The sequence below is a fragment of the Patagioenas fasciata genome, chromosome Z (assembly GCF_037038585.1).
Source record: "Patagioenas fasciata isolate bPatFas1 chromosome Z, bPatFas1.hap1, whole genome shotgun sequence".
NCBI classification, from domain to species: Eukaryota; Metazoa; Chordata; class Aves; order Columbiformes; family Columbidae; genus Patagioenas; species Patagioenas fasciata.
Genome location: NC_092560.1, coordinates 48,264,029 through 48,289,862, shown reverse-complemented (window position 1 = coordinate 48,289,862; position 25,834 = coordinate 48,264,029). Strand labels below are relative to the sequence as shown.

At 36.3% G+C, this 25,834-nt stretch overlaps 1 protein-coding gene across 1 annotated transcript in view; it reads right to left on the bottom strand.

Moving 5' to 3' along the window:
* Positions 1–2,468: 2,468 nt before the first annotated feature.
* WDR36 (WD repeat domain 36) overlaps positions 2,469–25,834 on the bottom strand; it is a 32,834-nt gene continuing 9,468 nt past the window's right edge. The window contains exons 8-23 of the mRNA XM_065861068.2: positions 24,584–24,759; positions 23,889–24,009; positions 21,665–21,730; positions 20,629–20,712; positions 18,968–19,122; positions 17,736–17,850; positions 16,327–16,492; positions 15,933–16,041; positions 15,107–15,186; positions 11,907–12,014; positions 10,648–10,745; positions 8,919–9,061; positions 8,159–8,275; positions 7,840–7,921; positions 5,384–5,571; positions 2,469–3,605 (exon numbers count right to left, since the gene is read on the bottom strand). Coding sequence (XP_065717140.1) covers positions 3,456–3,605; positions 5,384–5,571; positions 7,840–7,921; positions 8,159–8,275; positions 8,919–9,061; positions 10,648–10,745; positions 11,907–12,014; positions 15,107–15,186; positions 15,933–16,041; positions 16,327–16,492; positions 17,736–17,850; positions 18,968–19,122; positions 20,629–20,712; positions 21,665–21,730; positions 23,889–24,009; positions 24,584–24,759 — 1,958 coding nt within the window. The 3' untranslated portion in view covers positions 2,469–3,455. The remainder of the gene's footprint in view (positions 3,606–5,383; positions 5,572–7,839; positions 7,922–8,158; positions 8,276–8,918; positions 9,062–10,647; positions 10,746–11,906; positions 12,015–15,106; positions 15,187–15,932; positions 16,042–16,326; positions 16,493–17,735; positions 17,851–18,967; positions 19,123–20,628; positions 20,713–21,664; positions 21,731–23,888; positions 24,010–24,583; positions 24,760–25,834) is intronic.

The window sequence follows — 25,834 nt, the reverse complement described above, 5'->3', positions numbered from 1 at the left end:
ATTAAAACTTCAAACACCACTTCCACCAAGCTCAAGACCGATGCAGCCCTAGGAAGAAGAAATCAAGTAGAGGGAGTAGGAGGCCAGCATGGATGAGTAAGGAGCTCCTGCCAAAACTCAGGTGGAAGAAGGACATTTATGTGATGTGGAAAAAGGGACAGACCATCTTGGAGGAATACAGGCAGCTCTTAGAGTATGCAGGGATGAGGTGAGGAAGGTCAAGCTCCACTTGGAATTAAATCTGGCCAAGGATGTCAAGGACAAGAAGGGCTTCTTCAAGTACATCAGCAGTAAGAGGAAGGTTAGGGAAATTATAGGTACACTGCTGAATGAGGTGGGTGCCCTGGTGACAGATGATACAGAGAAGGCAGAGTTACCAAGTGCCTTCTTCACTTCCATCTTTACTGCTAAGACCAGCCCTCAGGAATCCCAGACCGTACAGACAGGAGAGAAAGTCTGGTGATAGGAAGACTTTCCCTTGGTTGAGGAGGATCAGTTTAGAGATCATTTAGGCAATCTGGACATCCATAAATCCATGGGCCCCAAGCGTACTGAGAGAGCTGGCAGGTATTATTGCTAAGCTGCTCTCCATCATCTTTGAAAGGTTGTGGAGGAGAGGTGCCTGAGGATGGGAAGAAAGCCACCGTCACTCCAGTCTTCAAAAAGGGCAAGAAGGAGGACCCAGGAACAGGCCAGTCAGCCTCACCTCCGTCCCTGGAAAGGTGATGGAACAACTCATTCTGGACATCATCTCCAAGCATGTGGAGGAAAAGAAGGTTACAGGAGCGGTCAGCATGGGTTCACCGAAGGGAAATCATGTTTGAACAACCTGATAGCCTTCCATGGTGGTATGACTGGCTGGGTAGTTGAGGGAAGAGCAGTGGATGTTGTCTACTTTGACTTCAGCATGGCTTTTGACACTGTCTCTCACAACATCCTCACAGGCAAGCTCAGGAAGTGTGGGCTGGATGAACACATGGTGAGCCAGATCACGAACTGGTTGGAAGGCAGAGCTCAGAGGGTTGTGATCAACAGTGCAGAGTCTGTTTGGAGGCCTGTAGTTGGTGAGGTTGCCCAGGGGTCAGTTCCAGGTGAAGTCCTATTCAGTCTGTACACTAATGACCTGGATGAAGAGACCTCAGCAAGTGTGCTGGTGATACCAAACTACGAAGAAGCATTGCTACACCAGAAGGCTGTGCTGCCATTCAGTGAGACCTGGACAGGCTGGAGGACTGGGCAGAGAAGAACGTGATGAAGTTCTACAAGGGCAAGTGTAGTGTCCTGCACCTCGGGAGGAATAACCCCAGGCACCAGTACAGGTTGGGGGATGGTCTGCTGGAAAGCAGCACTGCAGAGAAGGACTTGTGAGTTCTGGTGGACAACAGGTTGACCATGAGCCAGTAACATGCCCTTGTGGCCAAGAAGGCCAACGGTATCCTGGGTACATTAGGAAAAGCGTAACCAGCAGGTCGAGGGAGGTTCTCTCCCTCTACTCTACCCTGGTGAGGCCATGTTCAGTTCTGGGCTTCTCAGTTTAAGAAGGACAAGGAATTACTGGAGGGAGTCCAGTGGCAGGCTGTTAAGATAATGAGGGGTCTGGAGCAATGTTTCTAATAAGACAGCTGGGTCTGTTCAGCTTGGAGAAGAGAAGGCTGAGAGGGGATCTCATCAATGTTTACAAATATCTCAAGGGGGGGTGTCAAGATAATGGGACCAGACTGTTTCAAGTGATGCCCAACAACAGGATGAATGGCAACGGGCACAGGAGGTTCCACCTGAATATCAGGGGAAACTTCTTTACTTTGAGGGTGCCAGAGCACTGAACAGGCTGCCCAGAGAGGCTGTAAAGTCTTCTCTGGAGACATTCAAACCCCACCTGGACACATTCCTGTGTGATCTGCTCTGGGTGAACCTGCTTTAGCAGGTGGGTTGGACTAGATGATCTCCAGAGGTCCTTTCCAACCCCAACCATTCTGTGATTCTGTAAAAAACCTCAGGTGTACATCATTCCCATGGACTCCACATTTTCAGTCCTGACTGGCTACAACACCAGAGTCTGTAAACTTCCATAATATTTCTCTCTTCCAGTCAATATTTCTCTCTTCCAGACACAAGTCAAAATTACAGAAAAAGAACAGCCAGAATGCAGAGAAGCTGTAAAAGCTGCCTTCCCATCACCTCTGCACTCACTTGATAGTTTTGGTGAGTTTTCTTGCAAATTGGAGCAGACAAAGGGATGCTGAACTTATGACAGATGTGGAATTGTGGCTTGTTTCAGGCAGCATTCTGTACTTCACACTGCATGTACATATTTGCAGATGATATATTCCAGGATACATGGACTAAGAAGAGATCCATAAGGCAATGGCATAAAACAACCAACCAACCAAACCACCAACACACACATCAAAAAAACCACCCAAACCCACATACACATACACAACAAAACCACATTATGCCAAACACAATGAACCCATCTTTCAAGTTTTTTTAATAAAAATTGCGCACATTTGTATTAGTTACTCTGTCTGTAGGCGAAGCATGTGAATACATCAAAAGCCTTGTTCAGGAGTTTCTTCTGTTGTGAGGCAGTATTTTAAACAGCAAAGTTTAAGATAATCCCATCAATGAGGTCCCAAGCTCTGCCCAGACCTTACTATTTGAAAACTAAATATGAATTCATAATAATATCTTATTCAACTAAAAATTCCCCCCAAACTCAAAGGTTTTATATCAGTAATAAAAAATTTTTTTCTTTTTTTTTTTTAAGAAATTGAGCCTCCAAAAGTAGAGCAAGAAACCTGGATATAAAAAAACAGGTGGGTATTTTCAGTTTAGGTTTTGTTGTTTTCTTTTTTTAAAGTTCCATCATTTGTAGTGCAAATAGAAATCTTTGCTTTCAGAAATAGTTGTGTGAGGCAAAACAACATAGCTTGCCAAAGTGAGAAGAAAACCTTTACAAAGTTTATAGGAAAAGTGCTCTGATTGCAGAGGAATAATTTTCATATTAATTTGCTTTAAACCAATGTTAATGAATTGTTATTAATTCAGAATTTTTGTTTTATTTTTGCATCAACAACAATCATTTTTTGAAGCACAACATAGGTTTTGGTCTCCTGCACAGAAACTGTATTCCCACTTTTTTTTTTGCAAGTCCTTTCTTCATTCTGATGTACATTTTTGGTCATGAAACCATAAGGCTACATTACCTATAGCTCTTCAACTGTTTGTTAAGAGCACAAACTAATACAACATTAATATTTAAGCTGAGTGTATTAATATTTGGTCTGACTGAAGTAAATACTCAGTCTTGCACATTCTAAAATACTTCACCACACACAGATGCATAAAATACAGCATCAGAAGCCTCAACATAATTCTTTGAATTCAGAAGTTTTTGTAATAAATTGTACCATTATTCTGATAATTTTTTGCAGACAACATTCTTAAGTATTTTACAGCAAAGCGCTTTTCATATATGTTAACACACAAAGACTCTGATTGAAGAGAGTCCGCAAATGAATCCAAGTTTCCTCAATTTGCGTTGACAATCTGGATACTTCTTCCAATAGGTTTGGTTCTGATGAGAGAATCTTAAGATGTAACTGAAAATGAAAACAAGCAATTAGTGAGAAAATAATTCAGAGAGCAGCCTCCTCATTCAATTCCAATACTTTGCTTTCAGGAATGTCTCAAGTAAGGGAAGGACTCTTTTCCTCCAATTAATTCCACCCCCTCTTCAATGCTGCTTACCTTTTGCTAGTCTTTTACAAGCCATTTTAATCCCACATATGTATTAGACAGGATAAGGCAAAAAACTGTCTCAAATATGTTATTGTTTTACTAGATCTTCTACTGCTTCTGCTGAATCTATCCTAATCACACATGTCTCTAGAAGGCAACTTTCTCCTTTTTCCAACCTGCATCACAAATTCCTCTATATGCTTGAAAGTCTAAAGAGATGCCCTGAGGTTCATCAGGATTATTATTTTAATAATCCATGTTGCATAAAGCAAGGAGAATTATGTCAGCACACTCTACACTGATACAGGGAGATGATGTCTTTCTGTGTAATAAAAAGTAACCTTGGTAAAGCATAAAGAAAAAAACCCTCTCAATCTTGTAGAGAGGCAATAAGTACATTATTGTCACTTAATGGATGCAATAGTTGTTTTCCTGATTACAACTTAAATGTAGGAGACTTGCTAAGCTCAGAGTTGTTTTACTTGAACCTACAACAAAAGATACTGGTGTTCATGTGTCACAGGATGACTTTTTAGTATCCTGCTGTAGTTTGGATCAGGAGTACATTTCTGAGGCAAATTTCCTAGCTGTCCCTCATCTACCCTGCAAGAGCTACATTTCCTTTGTATGGAACTATAAGCAGAAAGATTAATTCTAACACCTAACGCCTAACACCTAATCATACCCAATCTCTGGGACCAGACTAATGAAAAACAGACTAATAATAAATCAACATGATAAAAAGCCACTCATGAATGAATATCAAGACCTCAACCCTTAGTGTTTCACTCTACAGATGTACTGCTATTCATCTGCACTACTTGTTCTTGTGGAAGCTGCCCCATGCCTTCCATTTAACAAAAGGAAAAGAGCAAGCTGTATTTGTCCAGTGTTACATTCTTACCTTTAAAACCAATCCCTGCAATATTGCTATTAAGAAATATTCAGTTAAATAGACAGTATCATATGTGTATGAATGTTTAAAAGAACTTTTTCCTAGTAAACTGTAATGAATTGCTTTCTCACTGTTTCATAAATCAGAGCATCCTAACAAGATAAGAATTTGTACAACAGAAGAGTTTCAATCTTTTGCAAAACCAATTTCTAAGCATAATTGCTACTGTATTTTATCCCAATAACTTTAACTTCCACACACCTGGGAAGAATTCCATTAGCTCTGTGATGCTTAACATGTAACAAAAAAAAGGCAGCTCACTGATATGGAAAGTAAATTCAGGCTTGCAATGTCTAGTGATAAGTTCAACAAAATGCCAGTTTTACTTCCCCAAACATCATGCATTGAATTGTTTTCTTACTTAAGACACAGCATTTCTTAGCTTAGCAATTAACAACTATTAAGAAGTTAAGTATGTTACGAAAACCAAAAACAATTCTAAGTAATGAATACTAGAATAAAACCTGTTTGGATGGTTCCTCTTCACAGTATTTGTTTTTTGCAAGTTTTTCTTTACTATGATCAGATGAACTATCAAATCGTCCAATACACTCAGTCATTTTAAAACCATACCAAACAAAAATCACTTAAGATAATTATTTCGAACAGACAATTTACATACTTTTACTGGACAACCATAACTTTAAATAGGACTAACATAAAATTTTATCATAAAATTGTTACCTTTAAAAATAATGCAAGGTATGCCTGAGCAAGTTCAAAGTTGTACTTCTTTTTCAGCATCATTCCAATCATTCTCAAAAAGCTTTGCATCACCTCCACGGAGCCACCACCTTCAGGGGCCAAACCCCTCAGTTCTATTTCAATATTTGATGGTCCAAAGCTTTTCAGTAAGTTAAGTGGTGCTGTATCTGTGTTAAAGCATTGAATACATTATCAGTAACATTTGCAGAAAAGAATCTTAAAAATTCTTCATGTAAATGGGCTTACTCCAAAACTCTTAAGCACTGACTATATGTTTCAAGTTTCTGCTCTTACCTTTTTGTTTTCCACAAAATGCCATCCTGCCTCTAATTTATTGTCCCATCACATACTAAAGAGAAGTATATATCTAATAAGACAATGGCATTTTATTGGTACGTTTGTCTTGAAAAATACAAGTAGCACCTTTGTATTTGGATTCCCATTTCTGTCTTTTAAGCTGAACAAAATTTCTTATTAACCACAACATGGTAATTTTACATCTCTTGGGAAGAACAACATACATATTTCTGTCTTCAAGCTGTTACAGCAAATACAACCTAGAAGAGACAGGGTACTACTTTTACCAGGGATCTTTACAGTGTTTACTCTTATTGACACAAGGCTAAATTGAGAATCACCTGGTGCATCCAAGGTAATTATGACTCTTGTTAAGTGAATGCTTCCTGCTTTTCCTGGGACCTTGGTGTTGGTGGGGTGGAGAAAATCTTTTCCGTGGTAGAAATAAATGAAATTCACAACCTCTTTCCTCCTCTTCATAAATGTTCTTCCTCAGGATTTCTGCAACCCTACCTGATCTTTTAGAACTCCATCCATTTGCTTTTAAAATGCAGAAATAAAAATATCTATGTTTGGAAACACAGCTGTTGGCAAAAACATTTTTTCAATGTCTTGTAATTCATATTTCTTTTGCTAGGAAGTGGCTAAGAAGATCAACTTCTTATACTCCTACACCATGGCAACTAATGGTATCAGGCATTGGCTAATATTCCGTAAGTGACATACATCTGTTTCCATTCGTATTTGGTTCCTGTGAAAATCATTAGCTAGTTTTAAATGTAATTGTGATATTAAGAGCACTAAACAGATGCATTAACACATTTTTGTGCTGTGACATTAATAAAAACAAGCATGGAATGCACTATGAAGTTGGTACACATAAAACATGGAAAAGGTGCCCAGCTCAGTCTATGTTCCACTGTTCTGATCTGAGGTACGAAACCCTGTCTCCATCCTAATTGTAAACCAGGATGGCTTTTAGTATTGTCCTATTTATTTATGTAGCTTAGTCACCTTTAGAAGAGATGCTTGTAAACTACCAAGCCCAGAACCATGCTACACCCCAGCAGTTTCTGAGATGGGATAAGCAGACTCCCTGAATTGGGATGACAGCACAGACCATGTAGCACACCTGCCTTACAGCAGAGAGGTGGCCTGAGGGAGGCCCATGGGACCACTTACTCCCTGATACTGCCAGTTTCCAGGTGCTTAGTTTAGTTTTAAAATATGCACATCATGTTTCATTCTTCTCTGAACAGCTCTGAAACAGTTTAATAAAGTACTATCAATTGAAATACTAAAACCACAGAATAAAAACACACTTTGTTTGTGATAGATAACAAAGTTCTGAACACAAAATATTTTACATGACCTTGAGTAAGCTGGTCATCTTAAAACAGTTTAAGAAGGGGTAGAAAAATTCCCAGAAGAACTGCCTTGTGGACAAGCTACCAGTGACTATCCATTTACACTTCCAGGCCAGCTACATCAGTAATAATTTCCAAAACTCTAAATTCTAAAGATTTTGTAGTAGCACAAGCTAAACAGGGAAAATATCAGGTACATTCCACAGGCAAGTTAAGTGACTGAATTTCAAAATTAACTGAATGTTAAAAGAAATCCAAGAAGCTATTTTATAGCTTTTGTTTCTTCTTAAGCTTTAACTGATAAAGCAATCAATTAAAGCTCTTGGTTTACTGAACATTTAGTGAAGTAGCCTTGAAAATAGAACTTGCTGGGCAAATTATGTTTTTCATGTTTCTGTGAATCATCAGACTATTCCTTACCAGATCATTCCCTTTCTTTCTTACCCTACAAATAACACACAGCACCATTTCTGGGTGAGATCATCATAGTCTCCAAAACAGTCTATCCATCTTAGGAACGTTATCTTCTTTACATGGTTTTAGCCAGAACTGGGCTTCAGGCTGAAGGCAAGCAAGAGTACCAATGCATCTTTGATCTATAATGGCTATCTATTAGCCAGCCTTATAAATAACAAGTCATTCTCTTTGCCTTTTCTACTGTACTATGCTTATTTTTTCCTCCCACATGTTACAATTCTGGCATTAGAAATCAAATGTATATCAAAATATTATTAGCGTCTACATTTTTAGTGAAATGTCTTGTTAACTTACATTCATTAGTGCCCAGGGCTTCTTCAAGATTAATGTAGAAATCAGATTTCTGTGCCAGTACTCCAAGGTTTACTACCTTTGACTAGACCATGAAAGCAGAAGAGAGTGTACATGAATATGCAACGGTATTATTCCATCTCAATTAGATTCTTTTCCTACTGACAGAATAACAGACTTTAAGAAAGCAAGCATTAATGTAAATACATTAAAACTGGTGCTTTGAAGTCTTTAGCAAGATTTCACTCGACATTAAAAAGCACTTGAGATTTTTTTTTAAAATACACTAGATACACTCTATCATATTCATTTTTGGTTTTACCTGTGTATCTTTTTCTTCCTCTGGAACACTGTATCGGGGTATAAGACCAGGAACTGTTGGGATGAAGAAAGGAGCTGACTTGGGAACTTTTGGTGGCTCTCTTGGTTTATTTTTTTTCTGTTAATTAGATATTTGAATAAAAATAATTATCATTATATTAAGAACATGTGGGAATCTTCTTTGTCAATAGTTATATTTTTAAAATACTATGAAAACTGTAAGAACTAACTGAAAAATACATAAACAGGTAAAAAGTTTTACCACTCAATATGAAGCTACTATTTAGAAGAAAAACAGCCCCTAACCCAAATCCCAGAAATTGTGAAAAGCTTCTACTGCAAGGTCTTGAAAAAAACTGAAGATTGGGACCAAATTTTGTGACTAGGTAAATGCAGCTCATAGAACACGAGCAAACGTATGTTGCTGTATACAAATATTTTTTGCGTGTTCCCTCTTTTTTCAGTTCCAGGAATGCCCAATGGTGATATGGAGGCATAACCCAGAACAGCTTTACAAGCACTAATTAGCTGCATTGGCATGGAAATACTGCCTTCAGACAGCTATTTTGCATATTGCAGGAATACTAATGGCAAAAGTTACAACAGGTCCTCCTTCTCAAGAATTCTTGAATATCCAACAGAACAGTTAAGACAACTGTCTGTTCTACATTACAGAGAAATAGCCCTTATTTTACTTCCTCCTTAAAAAACACAATCCAAATACTACAGCAGATAAGCAATGGTGTGCCCAATATCATTACCTTGATAACATCAAGACTGAGGAGATTTTTCCACCTTGATTCTGGTAATGAGGAAAGGGTCACCAGCTGCTCTCCCAGTTGCTCAGGCGAGACATATTCTATCATTTCATCACACATTTCTTCATCTCCTTCCATATCTACATCTTTCAAGAACAGATATCTTTTATAAACATACATACTCCATATTTATTTTTTTTTAAATTAAAACATGATTATTTCTTCTGCAATTTTTGAAGTACACATGCTTAACAACTATACATGTGGGTGCTAGCACAACATATGGCTAAAAAGCTACAGAGACAATCTTTAGAAACCCTACAAAATATTAAATTTAAATTTTGAATGATCATAACTAAAATGCAGAATTCAATAAACCAGATTTCAAAGACTTAACAAGATTTATCCACTTTGACTGAAAAGATATAAAAGCAATTTATAGAGTTCCAAGGAAGAACCACAGATTACTTTAAAAATTTTGTTAACTGTTTTAAAATATATACACAACAACTATAGTTTTGAGTTACAAATCTGTAAAATCTTTGCATTTAAATACACAAAATATTCACAACCTGTTCATAGGTATGACTGAAGTAGCACATTAAAATGAAGAAAGTCTCAACATTAAAGCACAGCATCACACAAATATTCACAACCTGTTCATAGGTATGACTGAAGTAGCACATTAAAATGAAGAAAGTCTCAACATTAAAGCACAGCACCACACAAACAAAGATATGCAGTCTGTCATTAGGTTTCCTCCAGACTTCCTATGTGGTCTTCACAAAACACCTATACTTCCCCTTCCTTTTTGCAAATTATTATGTGTCTGAAACCACGAAAGTGATAGAAGAGCCCAAAATAACAAAGAAATGTAAACCATTAAAAGCTCTGAGCATCCAAACAGGAACTTTACATTTGCCAAAGACAGGAAGTGAGCTAAATCATTCAACCAGAATAAGTTTATAGGATTAAACCATTCAAAGTTTTTGGGATGAAATTCTGTCTCCCTAATTTAAGTATCTAAAATAAGTATGTTCTTAATAAAGCAGTCATCACCAAGTATGTTCCTCACTGTTTCATGAGGTCAGTAGCTAGGTGTGTTTATCCTCCAGATGGAGAATTAAATATAGCACTGCTAAACTTGGGCAGACAAGATCTCCATCTAGAGGACTTCAGAAGCACAACCATTTCCATTAAATGTATGAAAAATGAAATTCAGGCCTTCCATCCAGTGGGAATCCATCACAGGGACATGTAAGGTCAGTTGAATCCAATTCTCTTGCCACCAAGACAATATACAGCAGTGAAACTACTATGGCATACAGGCAGAGACAAAAGTTGGTGGTAATTGGAACAAAGAACTCTTCCCACCGCCAAGCAGTAACATTAATTTCAAATTGGCCTCACATAAATCAAGATGGAAGGTATTTACACAAGTTTGTGATTGAAGAAAATCAACAAATAGCACAGATGTTTTTATTACCTACAAAATATCCTTGGAGATGTGGACATAATCACAATGTAATTCCTAATGTCCGAACATAGAAACATGACTAGATTTTGGTAAACAATATTAGCATACGAGGAAGTATGCCAAAAATGGTAGGAACAATAGGAACAGTTCAGAGAAAGAATGCTAAGACTGAGTTTTCATTGAGGAAGCAAATCATCTTCTATTTGAAATAGAACAGCAAACTGAAAATAAAATACTTTTTCATCTGAAGATTACCTTGCACAGGGCAGGTACTAGGGCGTGTTACCATAGAAGGCTCATAATCTGCAGGAAGTGGCCGTAAGGAGACAAGTGAATACAGAGAACGGTTTGACCTGAAAAATAAGACAGGCAGTTTTCAAGTGAATGGGAACAGGTATTTTAGACATAATTTTTACTGCAGTCTAATACAACTGCACTACAGCAATTCACCAGTGCTATTAAAGATTAGTTTTTCTTATCTACCAGACAAACAAGAAATGAAATGTGGCGATTTAAAGCATCTGAAAGTCTGAAACAAAAGTTATGCTTAAGTATTATTGCCAAGAACATTTAATATATATGGCACTATGAAGTATTATTACTTCAATCATTGCCAGTTACTGCATTTACTTGAAATGGCAAAACTGCATCTGTAAAACCTTGCTTTGTACTTAATATGCACAATACTTTATGCAAATATAAATGATTCATCCTGCTTTCACAGAATTTCATAGTAGTACTCTTGGGAAATTTTCTTGAGATTCAGGACACCATACAAGTCATTCTGACAAATCATTTTGTCTGTCAATATAAAACCAGGGCTAGGTAAAAACGCTTGTCATTATTCACAATGAAGCACTTTCACTTAAGCACAGAAAAGTCTAACAATTGAACACCCTTCAGGCAAAACTACAGGCAATAAATGTGACCTCAAAGATCTATATATATCTATCAAAAGGAAAAAAAAGTCCAAACCACTTAAAAAGTATGTTACTTCAGTACCTCCCCTAACCAGTTATTTGCTTTAAACCATATCAGGAGGAAACGGAACTAAAATAAATTTTACATCTGTGATGATCTATATTTAATAAACGGAAATAATTGCAACTTCCAAATTCTACTCAGAAGTCTCAGACAACCTTGTATACCAGGATAAGAAGACAAGCCCTTCAGAAAGTAACACTACATGAGCCCTGACATTTTAAAGGGGTACAAAAAAAACAGAGTCAAAGAAAAACTGTAGGAATAGCATAATAGGAATTCTTTAGAGTAAGAAACATTGAAAAAAAACCATTTAATTGTCAGAATAAATATCTTAACTGCAAGACATTTCAAGACTTAAGAATCACACCAATATAGAAGAATTGTCTCACTTAGAACCAGAGAAAACAAAACCCTGGAGATGACATTTTGCAGAACAATTCTCTGTTTGCAATAAAGGTGTCTAAAAGGTGTCTGAAAGAATTCTTCCCCATCTGAAACTCTGTGTAGAAACAGATATATTACATACTCACCACAAATAAATTCCAAGATCATCCACATGTGTTGAAGCTAGAAAATCTCCTGTAGGAGACATAGTAAGGCTCACAGCTGCAGAGTCTACCAGAAAACAATCTATGAGGCTAAGGAGAGAAAACACAGAGAAAATCTCAGCAAGATGAACTTATTTATCGATGTATATCTGAATTACTGCACAAATACAACTGAATGCAAACAGGACAGTGGAAGTATGTATGCAAATAACCGTATTACAAGTATTCAAACACACCACAGAAACTTTGCAAATGAATGGCACTGTGCAACAAACTACTTACCTTTGTAAAATGCTCTAAAAATCAGCTAAAGCTAGTACATTTATGCTACCTCTTTAGACATCCACATTCTGTGGAAAATACAGTCTCTGCCCATGTTCAACTTCTTACATCTAACACTAATGTTTTTAGTGGCCGTAAATTTCCCATGTCTTATCAGCCCCACGCTGCTCTGACCTCATCTTCTATGCTCTGCCATTAATTGCCAATTTTCTCTCTTGAGATACTTCATATACACCTGGTTAACACCTGTACCTAGTGTTCCTAAACTTAAGAACGAACTGTACACCTCAAAAACTGATTATCTGCAACAGCTGGTTTTGACACTACCACATATTTAGCCCAATATAACATTCCTTGATCACTCCTCTCACTATTGCAGAAAACTGAAAAATACTATACAAAAAAGTAGTTTCTCACTATTTTAACAATAAGCCAGTCTGGAGTTCTGGATGATGCCACAGTTTCTGGAAGATGCACACCCTAGCAGACTTCCACTCAAGTCCAGGTTCACAGCATTGTTTGTCATTTGTTGAGGTATAAATTTCAGTTACTTCAAATTGTAAGAAGCAGCTGAGTTTGACAACTAGTTAATTGAGAAAAACAAAAAGAACAAATGGTAAGTTTGAATACCTTGCCTTTGTTTACAGACCAAAATCAAAAGCAAAGTGAGAAGTGATGAGAGCAGCTGGTTCTGCAACCCTGTTCTGTTCACTAACAATAGAGAAAATATCGATGTAACAAAGCAGTTTAAAATGTAAAATGCTGTGGGCATGTGTTTTCTTAGGTACTGAGCACTCCTGAGACAGTCTGACAAGCCACGTTAAAAGATATTGTTTCCCTGAATTGAATGTTTTATTCTTTCTGCATGTTGTTAGAGGCACATTATAAGTAAAAATTAATCAGGTAAGAGTCACATCATTCATCATTTTCACATAAAATATACAAACACTAAATCCATAATGCCTCAGTATGAATCAATTGTTACATTATATAAGGACAGTTAAGCAGCATTCCCAACTAAAAACAGATGTTCAGTAAGTAAATCATATGACAACTATTAAAGTCAGTTGGCATTTTTTATAACACAGGACTTAAGTCATCTAAAACCATATTTTCCTTGCTTCATAAAGACAATATCAAAACTGAGTCTTTAGAATGCACAGTTCAAGATTCGGTTCTTCTATTTATGAGTAAATATACTACACTAGGATTTTTATTAAAAGTCATTCTTCCTTTTCAGTACACTCCTCTGCCTATAGTGATGAGGAAAATTTTCTTTTAAATTCTGGAAGAACAATTTAACCTAATCACTTTCAAAAACAGAGTTTGTCAGGTACCTGCCTAGAATTCGGCATGACCAGAATTTCTTGCAGTTACTTGGAGAAAAGACACAATATACTTACTTATGTATTACATGCAAACAAGAACTACTGTTACTTTTATAAACAGTATGAATGGATTCTTATTGCAAAGTGTTGCTACTAAATAAAGATACAAGTAACACTTCTGAAGTTTTATAATTAATGCCATGATTTTTTGTAGGTCTATCATTTTGGAAGGGAAAGATGGTTAGACAGACAAGTCCAAACAGAGAGTTAATTTCCCTCCTGTTTACACTGGAAATAATACAGTTATTGCCCATCCTGTCCTGTTTCGGACTAGTATCATTCATCATTTAAGAATAGGTCAACTGTTGAGATTCAACACACTTTTCGTAGTAAAATGAAAACTTTTACAGTATACAAATTATTTATCAAATCACAACAACAAAAAAAACCATCAAAATGAAACCATTCAGATCTAAATTACTAAAAATCTGTCTGATGTACTGCTAAAAGAATGCACAGGCACAACTTCAAGCTACTTTTTGGCATGTTTTTTTCTGGGCTCCTGACCTTCTTGTGTGTAATTGTGTATTTCTTGGCCAAATATCATTATGGGAGAAGACTACTCAGAGTGGATCATGAAAGAGTATTTTTGGTAGTTGCAAGCATGCACAAATGAGAAATATAACTGAAGTAAAGCCCTATTGTGTTGCTAAAATCAATGGAAGTGAGAACGGGCTTGCATTTACAAAACTGCATCCAACTCTGGGGCCCCCCAGACATGAAGTTAGAGCAGGTCCAGGAAAATGATCAGAGGACTGGAACACATCGCCTACGAAGACAGGCTGAGAGAGCTGGGTTTGTCCACCCTGGGGAACAGGAGGCTCCTGAGAAACCTTCTTGTGGCCTTTCAATACTTAAAGGAGGCTTCTATGAAAGACAGATATTTTAACAGAGCCTGTATTAACAGGACAAAGGGAAATGATAGTTTTGAACTGAAAGGGGGTAGGCTTAGGTTAAGTATAAAGAAGAAATTTGTTATGATGAGGGTGGTGAAGCACTGCAACAGGTTGCCTAGAGAAGTTGTGGATGTCCCACCACTGGAAACGTTGAAGGCCTGTCAGATGGGGCTTTGAGCACCCTCATCTAGTGGAAGGTGCCCCTGGCCACAGGAGGGCTGGAATAGATCTTTTTGACAGTTGCTTCTAACTCAAACAATTCTATGGTTCTATGAACACTTCAGTATATCACACATTAATTCACCCTAAGCAATCTCTTGACAACTGTATTATAGTGCTGCTTCCAGACAAAAAAAAGAAATTCATGGCCATTCATGCTACATGAAAACTCCAGGTTTCATCATTAAATCTTCAGGATATTGTTATTCTGTATACCTAGAAAAAGGCAAATATTGCTTGCATCACACACAACTAGAATAGTGGGTACTGAGTTGTTACACCATGGACATAAAGTACAGGTTGGCTACAGATAATTAAGCAAGAGGACTATTTGCCATTTAACAGACAGAAAGGGAACTACAATACATTTCTGTTCTATATTTTTAAACTGACTCACCATCCAGAGGGAAGGTCCCAAGTTTTAATGGTACAGTCCATTGATGAAGTTATCAGCCAGCGACCGTCAGGACTGAAAGTCTAAAATAAAATAGTCAATTTAATGGCACAACTGACAAGTCAGTCCCTACAGGATTCCTGTTTTACACAGTTCAATATTAGATTGCTCCCCAACACCAAATTAATTTTAAAACAAAACTGACATCACCCTATTAAAAGTGCGAAAAGGACAAATATGGAAGTTATTTCAGAACAGGTTTAAATATATGACACAGGATACATCTGGCTGTTAGTAAAAGCACTTTGATCCTCACTTTTACATTAATGGTGAAAACCACTGAACATAAACTGAAGAAATCAAATAAATACTTAATTACAAGCACTTAGAATTAAACCAGAAGCTAAAACTATTTAAATCAATACTACACAGTATTACTACACATGATGTAAATTAAGGAATTATCAGTGCATTGCATAATCTCACATCTGTTTACATGTTTTATTTACCTGACTCATCTCTTCTATATACACAGTTAAGCCTGTTGCATTTATGCCCCTCAATGTGGTTTTCATTATTCCTAATGCTTTATTCTGTTGCAAAGTTATGGTAAAATCCCAAAGCACACTAAAAATACATGGCCATTCAAACACTACACATTAACTTGGAAACTAACATGGCCAAAACTGCTGTAGAGCTGAACTACAACTGTACTATTCACAGCTGAATAATACTCAGTGACTTAATACAGGCAGAGAAATCAACCATCTTTAAAATTAATTAGGTATTTGTATATGTCACCTGTTACAGAAAACAAATCAACAATTACCATGTCATTAATCCGTCCATGGTGTCCCGAGAATGTCCTGACAATCTTCCTGGTTTCTATATCCAAAACACTAATACTGAAGTCATCAAAGGCAATTCCCAGAATACCACTGCCAAGAATCATTAGCACAGATGATAGTGAATACTCAGAGACAAAAAAAACCCCCAAAAACGTATTAAAATCATCCCAAAAATCTTTTATCCTGAGATGTCAGATAAAAAGTATTACATTCCTTCAGTCTAATAAAATGTCTTGCATTTTGTTTTGTCAACTAGTAGTCAGTTGTATTTCAAAGCATCAGAAATTTAAACTTCATTAGAATATTTGGTTGTCACCCTAGACTTACATACTTTCAGCAAAACAATATGCACATGAAATAGCTTCAGTTTCTTACCTGTCTCTGTGAAGTAGTATTCCACTTGGAGAAGAAGAAAGCTCAGTGGAGTAAACTAGATCTTTAGTTTTAAATTTCCAAAATTTAATTAATCCTTCACTACCAGCTGTGATTATCAGCTGGTTTAGTCCATCCACTGCTATCCCCCTAATGGCCCCCTCATGTGCTGCAAATCAATGGAACAGAAAGTTGTATTTTAGAATTCAAAAACAGCATAGAAATCAGCAGAATGCCAGACGCTGTTCCATGTCTTCACCTAACTACACTAAATGAATGGTAAGCATGTGACAAACAATTCTAAAGCCACCTGAGAAGACTGCTTGCATATTAGGAGTTTCTTCATCAATACAGAAACCAAACTGCTTTCAAGCAAGCACCTAGGATACAACACAAAAGTTGTGAGTAACTGAAGATGCATACTAGCTTTTATTTCTACTCCTAGTTTGAACAGCTTCTTTTGAATGTGAAATTTGAGTGACTTTTTGAATCACTTACGGAATGCCACCAGGGGGCCCGACCACTCCAGACAGAATTTAAAGCTTCAGTTCTGGCACAAAGTCTGGAAGTTTTCCTAGGCTACTTTACGCTGCAGTGTAAAGATAAAGCATAGCTCCTCTGGTTTTGGATCAATTTTATTTCTTAATCTATGGCTAGGGTTACTGGCCAGTAATCAAACTTAGAAAATTCATCCCACTACCAAGCAATGACGTTATTAGGAGATCACTTCATGTTTGCTATCCTAGATGGCTTTCAGAAACCCAGTAAGGTTTTAAGGGTTCATCAGGACACTTTCCTTGTTTCTACAACAAAAAAGTTCAGATCACAGCTGCAGACTAATGAAGCAGCAGCAAACATACATGTAAATTTAATCTCATGTATACTCATGTATGTAATGACTGAAGAGTAAAGTCTGAAAACTATGGCATTAAGTCCTAAGATTGCAGCTGGGCAACTGAAAATAATAGCATATGCAAAAAACTGGACTTGCTTAGAATTTCAGTTTCCCATGCATCTAAAGTATTCTTCCATTTTTAAGCAAAGAGCACAAAACAGATGGGAAAATTTATCTCAGAGATAGAACCCTATAACAAGAAGCCAAGTACTAGAAATGTGATTATCTCAAAAAGAGCCGAGGCCAGAGGATCTCATTTTAGAGCTAACCATTTTGTAACTGACAATTTTGTGTTAATTAAAACCAAATACATATTAACACGAAAGATGTTAAAATAGCAGGGATCCTGTCCTTCAGAGTAGCTGTCAAATTACTTTTGATTACAAGGAAAGATAGGACAGTGTAGGATAATTAGAGAAACTGAAAATTCCCCAATTCAACTGAGAAGCTATGTTATATTTCCTAGTTGTTGCTGTTCTGTTAAGAGTCAGTATTTTAAAAGTGTAGCAATTCTTACCTCTTTTTTTGCCATAACGCCCTCTGTGAATGCCAGACTGCATGTTATACACATCTACCTGTCCAGTTGACAACCCAATTACAGCAAAGTTCCCACATGAGGTAATGTCCACTGCCTTTCAAGGAGAAAAAACCAAAACATCTAAGAAAACAACTCCTTAAGCTTATATATAATTACCAAAGTTGTTATAAGATATATAACGTACCAAGAATAGAAAATACTAAAATGTTTCCATTAGAGTTCCTCAAGGAAAACTACACAGAACAGATTACATCTCTAAAAAGTAGAGAGAGGAGCTCTTAAAATTGGATAATCGTCAACAAGTAATAAATACAGCAGTGCACACTTACAAAGGATAATTAAATACTTAGTGACATCCATCAGAAATCATATCTAATAGTATCAACTCTGTAACCTAAATGACTAACATATATAACCAATACATCAATAAACGAAATTCCTAAATAAAGTCGAGGCATGCTGGCTGCAAACCTCTTTGAACGCCCACGTTGCCAACAGCACCTCAAAACAGGATAAGTTCCACGCAGACTTTACATAGTAAGAAACAAAGAAACAATGGTCTAGATGACTGTAGAAAGATATAGTCTAAAGAGTCTAGTAGCTAAAAGCAAACCAAGTATTTACAAGTGAATTGATCTTGTCTACCACTTAACTACTAAGCATAAGGTCATAAAAAAACTTGTCACAAGATACAGCAGTATGAATGCCTAACATACGAAGTATGTCACAGTGACTACTTGTCTTGCAACCTCATAAACCTTAGTAAACATATATATCTTCTTCATTGAGTATCTGACATGCATTGTGTTCAGCTCAAGTTGAAAAGCCATTTGGAAACACATTTTTCTGTATTGGCAAAAAAAAAAATCTTCAGCAATTTGTATTCACAGATCAAATTTATCTTCACAGTCATAGTCAACTCTACATCACTATAACAGATTAAAGGTAAACACCAATCATCTATCTGAATCAGAAAATGAAATGTGCACTTAACCTAGATGTTTAAGGAAAAAATACACATGCAGCATTTTTAAGACCATATGTATTACAAAACAGCTAGGAGGACACTGAACTGGCAGAAGCACTTTGCAAAGCAACTAGAACATGTCTAAAGAGTGTTTTTTCATCCTAAATATATTGATTCTGTACAAATAGAAATCAAAATAGCATACACTGTAATGCTGAGGAAACATTATCCTAAATAAACTTACTGTTGCATATATATCAATAGGTTTGTGTTTGCTAAATTCTTCTGGTCTCAGTTTATGAGCTCCCATGGAAGTCTTCTGATAGTTCCAGGTTGTACAGGTTATATACCCTTGATGACAGGCAACAATACCATCCCAGTCACTCTGATGTGCCACTTCTGCAAAGTAACACACTCCTTTTAGAAACAATCATTCTAAAATCAAACAGCTCTTCTGATATTGTAAGAAAGAGAACTTTGAAATACTTTTAGGGAGAACAGTTCATATTTAGTGTCCTTGTTGGACAATCAAAAGGCTACCACTCAAAAAAAAAAATCACCTGGCAAACGGTTGCGCACATACTAGTGCAACTAAAATGCTAAAAAAACTACAAGCATTTTTTGATATATTTCATGTCTTTGTATATTTGAGTCTATGCTGTTTGAAAAGCATATTTAAACTTAAATTATGTAAACTGCTCAATCCATACATATTTCCAGCTGAGCCTTTTTAACTGCTTCTTCAGTTGCTGAAGCAGTAGAAGCCTCTAGATTAAAAATTTAAAGCAGGGTTTAAGAGCTAAGTCTGCTTCACATAGTAAAACACATTTTTTGCATTTTCAAGGAAATCCTTCCTCAAAAGCTCTGTACCCAAACTTTGTAGTCAGATACGATATGTGGGGATCTAAATGAGCAAGTTTCCTTTTTTTTTTCTGGAATATATACATTACCAAAAAATTGGGTATACCTAGAACTTCAAAGAATAAAACAACCAGATACAAACTGGATCACTTCACCGAAGACAATATAGCAAAAAAGAAACAACTCCAATTAAAATGTACTAAAATAAATGTTTTCTTATGTCTCCAAACATATTCAAGGTAGTTCTACTACCCTGAATCAAGGAGGCAGGTCTAACATTAATTTTAAAAGTGTATATATATATATGTGTATATATATATATATATATATGTACACGCATATATTTGCAACAAGTATGTACTGTATCAAGAAGTCTGCAAATATAGACACTTTATGTAGTTAAACAGCTACACAAAATCGTAAATCCAAACCTTTCAACATATGAAACAATCAACCATCCATCCTTGGAAGACAAAAGAATAGCTACACTTAGGACAAAAAAATTCAAGTCTGAAGAGGAGGTCATTAGTCTAAAGTAACACATTTTAATGAAGCAAATAATTGCAATTCTGCTTTAAAAGGTTAGGTTCTGTATTTGCATACTGAATTTCAAATTAACAAAGTAATTGAAATTTGACTTCGAAAACTCAAATAAAGAAACAGGAGAATCAAAATCAACCACCATAACTAAGATTTCCTCAGCTGACAAAGATCTTCATCCTCCCTAACAGCTGGTTCTCCAGCCTGGAATAATACATATATCAGAAGACTCTGGCTCCTATGTTGAAGATTTTCAAGCCAAGAGTCAGTTTAAACATAAAGACATTTGAAATAAAAAACTCTTTTTTTTTTTTTTTTCCAATAACAGAAAACTTTACGAGGTAAAATGGGATTTTAAATTATCACTCAAGAGCGCATGAAGGGTGAAAGAATCTCAGTAATGTCATCTTGATAGAGCACAGGCTTTCAAAACAGTAGTGTCTTGACGGTTAAAAGAAAAAATGAAGACATGATGAGCTCTGTAATGTATCTCAGACTACTTACCTGAAGCAAAGACTGTAATTGGTGGAAGTACCATCGTATCAAGCTTCAGACCTTTCTTTTTTGATTTCTTTTTGTTAATTGAACCTTAAAAAAGAAATTGTCTCAATCTCATGGCTAGATCTGAGAATAATGGTTTAAAAAGGAATATTTACTAAATGTAAAGTTGCCATTAAACTTAGAAAAATTTGGCTTGCATTAACACAGCATTGCTGCTACCTAGCATTTGAAAAGCTAAGAACATTATTAATAGAGTTCCTGTCAAAGTTCATGTGATGCTGAGCAAATCACTAGCCTATTACATTCACAAATATTCTACTCAACCCACTTAAACAGGATCTTGTGCCGACATCCTGCAGGGTCATACAGATATGACTATATAAATCAATATATAACACCCAGCCCTTTAAATAACCAAAGAGTAAAGAATTTCAAATTTATGCCCAAAGGATCAATTAATGTACAGCTGTGCATTCAAGTCTATCTAAATACACATATATCAATATATAGACATAGATTTTCAAAAATAAGAATTATTTTAGTCATGCCAGGCTCTCTGAACTGTACAAGAAAGTGTCCCTTAACCATGGCACTGCGTGAACAATGTGTTTTAAAATTAAACTCTACATTAAATAAAAAGAACTAAAGTCCATAAATATGAATTAACTAATTAGTTAGTCACTTAAATGGAAAAGGAATAGGGTAAAAAGCTGTAATTATGCATGTTGAAATGTCAATTACTGCTTTATACATTTTTAACACAAAAATCATGTCTATCGTTTCCCAAAGTGAAATAACATACAGCGCTGGGCTACATAAATTACTTTTATTAAATACAAACAAATCTGTACACTTCATATACAAACAAATCCAGACACTTAATATACATCAGAAAAGACTGAGTTTGCAGAACAATTGAGGTGAACAGTTTCCATGCAACAGTCAGGTGAAAATAAGGCCTAATGTTTTACCTCATGTTTGCACAATTACTTCTTAGGGCACTTTTCACCAATATTTGTACTTTCACTGAAATACTTACCACGTCCTAAACTTTTATTGAACTTGTCATGCACTGTTGAAAAAGACTGCAATGTTCCATCTTGACCTGATAAAATATTAGCAGAGAGCAGTGAAGGGCAAAAATAAACTTTCTCTTTCCTCATAAGCTATCTGAGCAAGAAAAGCAGAAGATAAACACTAAGAAACGTCAAACACCATAATAAAGTATTTCCTAAAAATTCCAGTCCAGGAAAAAAATGCAGAAACATTATAAGCAGCAGTCCTAATGGAGCCTAATTTTCTATGGTCTGAATTCCATTCCAACTACTTTGCTTCACACATGATCAGAATAACACCATTTTTATGGACATCTTCTCCGTGTTCAATTCCTCTTCCCCACTCCTTTCTCCACCACAGTATCTAGCTGTTCCGAAACTTCTATGATTAAAATCTTAAATAAACTGTTATTAATACTTCCTGCAAATACCTCCATAATACTTACAGTGCTTTCCCATGGCACCATAAACTCCCTTACCAACTACAATATTCTTTTCTGTATCCTTTGTCTAAAGAACATATGCTGTTGCTGGTTAAGAACTATGCCTAGGTTAGCCAGTAAGCTAACCCAAGCAAAACTGGTAAAAGCTGAGTTGTCCATATTTCCTGTAAATCAGGACATTAATGGGACTTCCCACCTCTACCCAGTGACAAATGTTCACTGAACCAATAGGAATTTAATTTAATAGAGGGACATAAGGCTCGAATTTGAAACTAGCAAGGAGGTGCACTTTGCTGGGGAGATGTGGACAAAGCAGAACCAGAAACTAATAGTAAAGGAAACTGCACAATGCATGCAAAGTTAAGTCACTGAGATGATTTTTAAAAATCAGAAGAATCACAAAACATTTTTACTAGGCCAAACAAGTAAGGAAACAAAAAGTCAGTGAAAGTGAACTTAAAAAAAACTGAAAGAGAATGGAACAATCATGGTGCTCAAGCAACCTCTCCCTGCTGCTGTGATACAGAAGTACAGCAGGATGTATGTACTGGGAACTGAGAGAAACGTTGAGCAGGATGAAAGTTAATCTGTGGAGATGCCCGCCCTGAGGAAGCAAACAGCACTTGAAAGGCACCCCACATCGTTGCTACCTCACTTCTGTGGCACAAAGTCTTACGACTGGTTCAGAAAAGGAATGTAAAGTCAGTCTTCTTACACTGCAGATACATCAGATCTCAAAGCTGGAGATCTTTTTTACTTTAGCGGTTGCCTCTGTGCCCTCTCCATACGTTCCAGTACAGTTAATGAAGCAGTAAACTGCAATGCCAATGTGAAGATTTGTTAAGCAACTGTTGATCGTTACTATGGTTCACCTGGTGCAAGCTGAATTACTATCAAGTAAATAGTTACTGAATCCAAATTACTAGTTGGATGACCAGTAAGAAATTTTAGCACAGGTGGTTTTAGCACAGTGTACTGCTGTGCCATATTAGGTGTAATATTCAACAAAATGTTATGTTTTCAAATGTTGCCCATGTAGACAATTTCATTACTTGAGAGTAATTAAAGATTAGGTGAAGAGTCTCTATTGTAATTAAAGATTAGGTGAAGAGTCTCTATTGTTCCAGGCCATAAACCAGTCTGATCTACTACTTAATTTCCTAAGGGGTGTATTTATAGATTTTTAAATACACTATTTTCTAAGGAAGGGCAGTTGCGCATTCTTACATTTTTAGATTAATATATTGTTAACAAGCGACCTTGGGAGTATATATTACAGACATAATTGAGCTGTAACAAATTGCAAAGACACTACAACCCACAAAGCTTGCTCAAACTACCGGAAAAAGTGGAGTGGCTCCCCTAAGTTACTTAATGTATTATGCTGTTTATTTTTCCCTGTCACAACAGAACTTCCCTAGTTGTTAGAAGTTTTCATTTTGATCAACTGATAGCTCCTTAGGGATAAGGAAACATTTTTCTTCATCAAACACATAAATACAGATGATAAAAGTACCTCTTAAGTTTTTCTGCTTGTAACTACTTTTCAGCCTACCCGCTGATACACATTCCTCTAGGGAAACCATGAAACAATTTGATACAGTAATAAATGACACTGTTGACATGAATCATTTACTGTGTTTCAAAAATACACATATCTAACACATGAAACACAATATACTGTATTAATAAAACAAAGACACTTAGCTCTGCATGTTTATTACAGCAGAAAATCAGACTGAAGAACAAGAATGAGAATTCATACCTGCACTAAGAATTTGCTCTCCATTTTGCCCATGGTATCTGATTTTTGTTGGTGGTGCACTATGTCCCATTCGGCTTCTCAATACACGTCCTGTACCACCAGGTCCATCAAAAATCCACACCTGTCTCCCAAAAAAGAAAAGCAGAAACAGAAAGCTGATAAACACTGCCTTGCCAATAACAACACCTCTTGGCAGTGGAACAGGCAAAGCTGGGAGCTGGCACAGCAACTTCACACATTGGGTTTCATCCTTGAACCTAAAATTCTGGAAACTTCCACCATAGCAGCTGATTGCTTCTTGCTGTTCATTCTGCTTCACAGAAAGCTAATGGCATCAGAGGACACACAGCACAAGGGATTTTTATCAACAGCAACCACTCGTAACCAAGAACATTATAAAAATAGTTCCAAGATCTAAGATAGTACACCAGGCTATCAAGTGTAGTTCTCGAAAAGTGGATCCAAAGCTTTGTTCTTCAAGGCTATCACAAAGCAATAAATGAAGCAATGACAACATGGTAGTAAATCCTTAAACTGCCCCACTACAGATCGACTCAAAGTCAGAAACTTTAGTAACTTGAGTTTTGTTGTATTTGTTTCACTTGAGAACTGTTACTTCAATCTGAACTACACATTTACACTTTGGAGGACAACATGAGAATAAAAAAAACATAACAGCAGCTATTGTAACTTACCCGTATAGCATTATCAGCACCATTAGTAATAAGAAGTGGCTCTCCAGGGACAAACGACATACCAGCTATTGCTGTGGAATGGGCATCTTCCATCTGACACATAAGTTTCTTCTCTTCTAGATCCCACAAAGCAATGTGTCCAATTGGGCTACCAGCTGCCATTACTGGGTGTCCATCTGCTCAAAAAAAAATTGTAAAAAAAAAGAAGTTCAAAAGCTTTGCTTATTATCCTTACTGACTTCTCAAATGTTAAAACTAAGGTAAGGAAAGGCTACAATCACAAGAAAAAAAAATCTCAAGCTGAATATAAAAATAAGATGTTTTAACTGAAATATTTTAGTATTTCACACAGAAAAGAAACAAAGTTCACTGACAATAAAAACAGGATTTTTTCATATCAGATAACAACAAATGTATCTACATTCAGCAACTGATACTAGATGTTTTGCTTGAAAGCACAAGAGATATTGTACCTGTACCATTTTCAAACGGTACTCTATACCCCAGATTCTTCCCCAAACTTATTAGCCTTCACAATTCAGGATGTGAGAGCTACTGTATCACCACTCTAGAAGTTATCAGTTCTTTTTTAAAGTCTTCTAAAGTTTTTGGCTCAACAGCTTCCAAAAATAAATTCCAGAAGTTGATTACAGGTTTGTTCAATCATTCTAAGCAATAATTAAAATCTCAATTCACAGAATTTCTAATTTTGTTCTATTTGCTCTATCCTGGCTAATATTAAGGAGATAGACACATCATACTAACTCCTAAAAACATACTCCAAATATTCAAGTAAGTTTTAAAACATCATATCCAGATAGAAGTCCACCAAATATCATGCATAACTGGTAAATAATCTTTTCACTCCAACCAAAGAAGAAGGTAGTTTCCCATTTGCAATTACACACATCATAGATAACTAAATCAGACCGTCCTGGGGTTTTCTTTTCCAGTAAAGCTTCCCAGATATGGAAATATGCCAAGTTCATTTTATTTAATCAAAGAGTAACATGAGTACATGAGTTCAAAACAATCAGGTTATAATTACACTAGACTTCCTAACTATAAAGACAGGAAGAAAGGGAGATTAGAGGACATCTGAAACCCACGCATTCAAGCAGGCAAGGAAATTATCTAACCTTTTTAACATTTCAACCTAAATGGCTGACAAAAAAGGTACTCTTTCCATTTCTCCCAAGCCTTTCCACAAGCCTCTCCAGTAGCATTCTTCCTCAATGGGGTCTAAAATCT